Raw genomic sequence first — 6,354 nt, 5'->3', positions numbered from 1 at the left:
TGTTAAATGGAGCAAAGAAATGCTCAAGAAATTCAACCGAGGTCGGTCAAACAACCGAGATTTAGTTACAACATCGTTACTGGGGACGAAACATGGATCTATTCGTATGAGCCCGAAAGTAAACAACAACTCCTGTTTAGGTATTTCAAAATGAACCGAAATCAACAAAAGTTATTCGTTCGCAGTGCTGCCAAGCAAATGATTGCTTGTTTCTTCGGTTATACCGGACATGTGACAACCGTGGCTTTAGAGGATCGAGGGACTGTAAATGATTGATATACAACAATTTGTTCGCCAGAAGTCATAAATGAATTGCGTAGAACAAACCAAAATCGTCGCATCATCCTTCATCATGACAACGCCAGCTGTCACACAGCACGTCAAACCGTTGATTTTTTATCCAGTAATAATGTCGAATTGACTCATTATCCGTATTCCTGATTTATCACTTAATGACTTCTTTTTGTTCCCAAACATTAAAAATATGATGCGTGGTGAGCGATTTGAATTGCCTGAAGCAGCTGTTGAAACATTTCGTACACTGATTTCTGAGGTTACAACCTTAGAGTGGAAAAAATGCTTCGAAAATTGGTTCGAGCGTATGCAAAAATGTATCGATCTTAAAGGCGAATACTTCGAAAAACAATAAAGCCATTTACCGAATTTTACATGTTTTTTTTTCATACTGTTTGCAGAAACTTTTCCAGCCTACTTAATTCGCATAACAAGATCTATATGTAATTTTTTAAATACAAATTTTATGTTGTCTGTCTTTTTGAACAGCAATTTTTATCGTTCTGCATGTAAATTACATAAACAGCTGATTCGATCTTTAGACTTCTACAAGCAGATTTTGTTATTGCCAAGAAATTGGCGGTGTCGCATTCCTTGACTTGATTGCAGTAAAGCACAGTCTGTTTTTCTAGATTACAGCCCGATGTATAGTGTAAAACAATTTAATCAGCCTGTAACTCGGTCAACTAAAATCAGAGTTTGTTTTAATTGATTAAATTAATTATTTTAATTCCTTTAATTGATTTAATTTCTATCTCGTGGTAACGATTGTATCCGGCAAAAAGGGAATCACTAATAATCACATGACATGTTTCTGTTTCTCTTGCAGGTATGATCACTTTGGTCGACGGCGCTCCGGCTTTTGTGGACCCTCTCAAGGAATGGAAGATAATAGTAACGCATTACGGAGGATTGGCCGGTCTCGCTCTGATCGGACTTATCCTGGCAGCTATTCTCCCCTGCGCCGGTCTCTTTTTCTGTTGTTGCAGATGTGCGGGACATTGCGGTGCTCGAAGTCAACCCTTTGATAAAAAGCACGATCACTGCAGGAAAATTATGCTCAGCATCGTGTTAATCATTGTCGCTACCATTATTCTGTAAGTTTTTTATAAATGCCACATTTAATGATATATATATCTCTCAGTATATTTTAAAAAATTATATTTCTGGTAAATATTGGTCATTAAGTTCAAACAAGACGATTTAAAGAGCTCATTTGCTTATCAAAGAAATATTGCGGTAAAAGTCGTGATGGAATATAAAAATTATTTGAATGATGAGATCGAAAATTCTGGAATTGATTAATGCGTTATCTTTGCATGAAGATTACTTAAATACGGCTTGTGTAATTTAATTTTTTTATGACATTTATACTATGTATAAAATGTAAATAAAACTTTCGAGTCTTTTCCCAGCAAATATAAATATAACTGTTATATAACGTGTGAGATAGTTCAAATTGTGTCCCTCGACCAATCCACGACGGTATGGCTCGAGATGCGCGATTATTTTAAACCGACCGCACATGAGGCATAATTTTTTGCATGATGAGTTTACATGCTGCTGTGCCTGTTCTAATACATACTAAACATCTCCATACATTGAACGAAGCATATTACCATCCTTGATTTCTGTATTTGATATGTATATTATTTTCAGAGTTATATAAGTTATATAAAAAAAGTAACAAAGTTACTTTTTTTAGTAACGAATGAGTAGCATAGTTACTTTTCCTAATGAGTAACAGTAACGATAACTAAGTCACAATGTTCAGTAACAAGTAATGAAACATTACTTTTTTCATTATTTCGTTGATGCGTATGTCCATATTCATAGTCAGGCCTTATATTTAAGGCTTTCTTAAATTCATCTTCAGATGCTTTACGAATTATAATATTTTATTGACTACTAAACATCTGAAGATAAATTTAAGGAAGCCTTAAATATAAGGTCTGACTATGAATACGGATAATAGAGTTACTTTAATAAGACTGAAAGAGAGAATGTACGCTATTTAAATTTGGAAGATACCGATGTCAGCATGTTAAATAAACATCCTTTCTTGAAAAAATTGTTTTAATCAAATATAATGTCGGTCTACTAGTGTCAACTACTAGTGTCAACTAGTGTCGGTCGACTAGTGCATTGATAGAAAGACTTTTTAATACTGGTGGACTCGTTTTGACGAATCTTTGACAGTCTGTCTAACAGACGAATATTTTGAAAAACAATTATTATTAAATAAAAAGGTTCAGCGATATAAATTAATTAGATATAATTTAAAGTTAAAAAATATGTGTTGACGCAAATTAAGATAAGTATCAAAATCAAATAAAAAACTAATAAAATGTAAAACAAAATAAAAGTATGAATTAAAAAACGATTTATTCTTATATAATTATTTAAATAAATCATTTTTGGAAAAGTAATGAAAAAAGTAATAATTTTTTCATTACTTTTAAATAACGCGTTACTTTCAGTATTGGTAACAAGTAACGAATAACAAAGTATGTACTTTTTACCGCAAGTAACAGTAACGTATTTAAAAACGGTAGCGTTAACAACCCTGATTATTTCATGCCTAGTTTCCTTGCACGCGCTAATCAAAACGTTAAGAAACAGTATTAAATATTGAGTCTTATTCGACCGTATGTAAGAATACAATCAATAGAATCAATGCCTTTAACGGTCTTAACTGAATCTTAAGTAGGTATTTATTTAATTCTGTGTGAATTTATTTACTACGTATGTAATCCTTTAAACTGCGCGCCGAAATGATTTTTCGGTCTTGAAACGTAAACTCTACTAAACTATTGCAGTAATATTACGAGTTAAATTGATTATACTCAGAGAAAAAAGTCGTATCAGTAAAAAACAACCATAAATTTGTAGTGAAATAGCGCCTCAACTATACAAGGTGTCCCATTTTAATCGATTACCTCAAATATCTCTTGAACAGTGCATTTTAAGGAAAAATGTTTCAGACAAAAAGTTTTGGGACTTTGAGGGGGACATAAAATGGTGCCATTGATAGGATTTTGGATGGCGTCATCAAGATTAGGGTAAGGTTACTTTGAATTTTTTAATCGGAACCCTCCATTTTTTATTACGTATTCTTGTAGCTTACCTCGAGAGTTTTCCAAAACTGTAATTAAGTTCATTTTTATTAAGTACTTTTCGAGTTATAAGACTTGCAAGTTACAGCAGGCATTAGCACTATGCAAAGTGCCCGACCAACGGTTAAAAATCTCTTAAATGTTGTTTAGGATCATGTTCTGAATAACATTTGTCAAGTTCATTAGAGGTTGTATCTCTTATTTTAATTTTTGTGTAGAAATGAATTTTTAGTTCAAAAATATGTGTTGACGCAAATTAAGATCAAAACCATACAAAGAATAATAAAATGTAAAACAAAATAAAAGTATGAATTAAAGAACGATTTTACTTTTCGAATACTTTCGTACGAAGTACTTTTCAAGTTATATTAAGGCTTGCAAATTACAGCACCGCCGGCATTAGCATCTAAGATGTCCGACTGACGCGATGGCTAAAATCTCTTGAATGTTGTTCAGAATCATGACCTGGATAACATTTATCAAAATCAAGGCCAATGAAGATTATACCTCTTATTTTCATTTTTACGTAAAAATGAATGTTTAGTGCCATAATCTCTGTTGTGTCGATTGCCATTCCAGTTAATTTATTGTGAAATTCGAAACTATTTTTTATTCGACTCTTTGCAGGAGGGATGTTCTCGAAGATGATATATCTGAAGACACGGTAGTGTCTCTCTACAAGAATGTGCAATAAAAAGTAGGAGGTTTTATTTAAGAAATTGAAGGTAATCTTCACGTAACCTTCAAGGTCAAACTGGCACTATCTTATGTCCCCCTCAAAGCCATACAACTTTTGTCTGAAACATTTTTTTCTAAGATCAAAAATAAAAAAGTTATCTGGGGTAGAACATTAAAATGGGACACCCTATATATTACTCTAATAAGAATATTATATTAAGCGAACTAAGAAAATACAGTAACATTAATTATATAATCAATTACAAATGATTAGTACAATATTACTATATTTTCTTTAATTTTTTTATTTACTGTTCTTATTAAAACTTTATAATACATAATTATAAATTTTTGTATGCATTTCTTATTTATTTTTGTCTTCCAAGTTCAAAACCAACGCTGTGCCTTTTATTGTAATCTGGTTTTCTTTTTAGGAGAAAATGAACTTTGCCACGCCCTTCTGGTGACAATGCTGCGTACTGCTTATGCTGAATGACTTTAGAGAAAATTGTGAATGTATTCCTTCAAGTTACCTCAACAAAGATTAATTAGTTCCTACAATATAGTGTTTTATTAAAAAAAAATTTTTGTCTAAACTAGAAAAATGTAATTGTTTCATCTATTTGCATGAAGTCCAAGTAATTATTCAATGTATTGTAGTTGAGTCATTATTTCATTACCAATTAATAGTGCTACAATATTATTACCGAAACTATATTTGTCATAGTATTCAGTACTACTTTAGTTGCTATTAGTTTGTATAACTATAGTTACAGACATAAATTGCAAAAGTTGTCGAATTTATATATTTTTTTTTAGTTAGCTATAACTATATTCGTTTTCTCTCAGTGTAATAATTTAATAATTTCATGTTTTTTCGCATCTTAGAACGATCTTAATAATGCTGAGTGACATATTAAAATTTGTTAATAATTAATGCTTATTGCGAAAAATATTATCTCGGCCGGGAATTGAATCCGAATCTCTTACATTCCGCGCGAGCGTCCTAAGCTTTTAAACTACCGAGGAGATTGTTAAGAAATAGTCATGTAATTGATTGGTGTTAAGCATAGATTAGATGTACATGTAAAAACTATAACCTTTTCCTCCCCTATTCTCTTCTTTAGTTTGTGGCTCGTATGTACAATAAATTAATTCGACCCACGAAATAAGAGGAGAGGAAACTCAACTTGGTACCGTACAAGTTGGAAAAGTGAGACTGACTTGGGCACCGAATTGATAGGAAATTCGCTGAAAAGAATAACTTACTAATTTAGACGCCATTTGTAAAAAAACAGTCAGCTGTACTACTTGTACAGATTGCACATGTTTGTTTCTCTGATTTGCGCTTCTAATTGTGAGAAAATCTTTTTTATTCAGATACTTTCAAATCATGTTCATTTTCAATCAAATAAAATACAACAGCTTTACATACATTGACAGTTTCAGACAACTTTATCGTATTTCTACAATTATAAAAAATACTGCTATGTACTTACTGTGCGAGGTTTAAAAAAGTTATTTCTCTTTTCTAAAGCATTTTTTTTCTTCTTTTTCATTCACGAATTCAACATTACATCTTTGCAATTACAAAAATCGTTGTAATACAAGGATATAAAACACCGCTGGAAAATACCAATAAAGCCAGCAAATAAAGCAATATAAGGTGGATATTGCAAATGCCGTCTAAATTTGTAAGTTATTTTTTTCAGTGGATTTCTCGCAATTTGATGCCCAAACCAATCATTTTTCTTCACGAAGTTGAGTCTCCTTCCCTCTTACTTCGTGATACGACCAATGGATTTGACTGATTGATTGATTGATTCGACCAATTTTTATGCGTCACTATGCAATTGTGACACAAGCCACAATGAATGCCATTTTTTGCGAATGACTTAATCAGCGCTTTAAACAGCGAATCATGCATCTGTCAAAATGCAAGAAAGTAAATATAAAAGTCATGTATGATTAACTTATCGATCGCTTAAGAAGGAGGAAAACATTCGCAATGTAGAACAGAGCCTTTCAATCATGGTGGAAGGGATAATATGGTGTGTGCAGTTTGAAAGCTGAGTGGCTCGATACACAAAGTGTACCGAGCTAAAAGGAGACTATGTGTTGAGAAATAAAGATATTTTTTCCCAAATTTTGTGTGTTTTCTTTGTTAGGTCGGGTACTTCTGGGACCACCCTCGTATATTGAGACAAAAGCAAAAGAAGTCAGTAGTAATAGAGGGCCGGTTCTAACCCATGGGGCTAGAGGGGAG

The 6,354-nt window shown here is 32.4% G+C and overlaps 1 protein-coding gene across 1 annotated transcript in view; it reads left to right on the top strand.

Annotated features, from left to right (window-relative positions):
- Positions 1–4,628, top strand: part of LOC108746290 (prominin-1-A-like) — a 122,537-nt gene extending 117,909 nt beyond the window's left edge. Inside the window, exons 2-3 of the mRNA XM_018482961.1 lie at positions 1,124–1,391; positions 4,523–4,628. Of these exons, the coding sequence (XP_018338463.1) occupies positions 1,124–1,391; positions 4,523–4,532 (278 nt within the window). The 3' untranslated portion in view covers positions 4,533–4,628. The remainder of the gene's footprint in view (positions 1–1,123; positions 1,392–4,522) is intronic.
- Positions 4,629–6,354: the final 1,726 nt, after the last annotated feature.

Source organism: Trachymyrmex septentrionalis, unplaced genomic scaffold, assembly GCF_001594115.1.
Source record: "Trachymyrmex septentrionalis isolate Tsep2-gDNA-1 unplaced genomic scaffold, Tsep1.0 scaffold164, whole genome shotgun sequence".
Taxonomy (NCBI): Eukaryota; Metazoa; Arthropoda; class Insecta; order Hymenoptera; family Formicidae; genus Trachymyrmex; species Trachymyrmex septentrionalis.
Note: the sequence above shows the minus strand (reverse complement) of the source record. Positions and strands in the feature narration are given on the sequence as shown.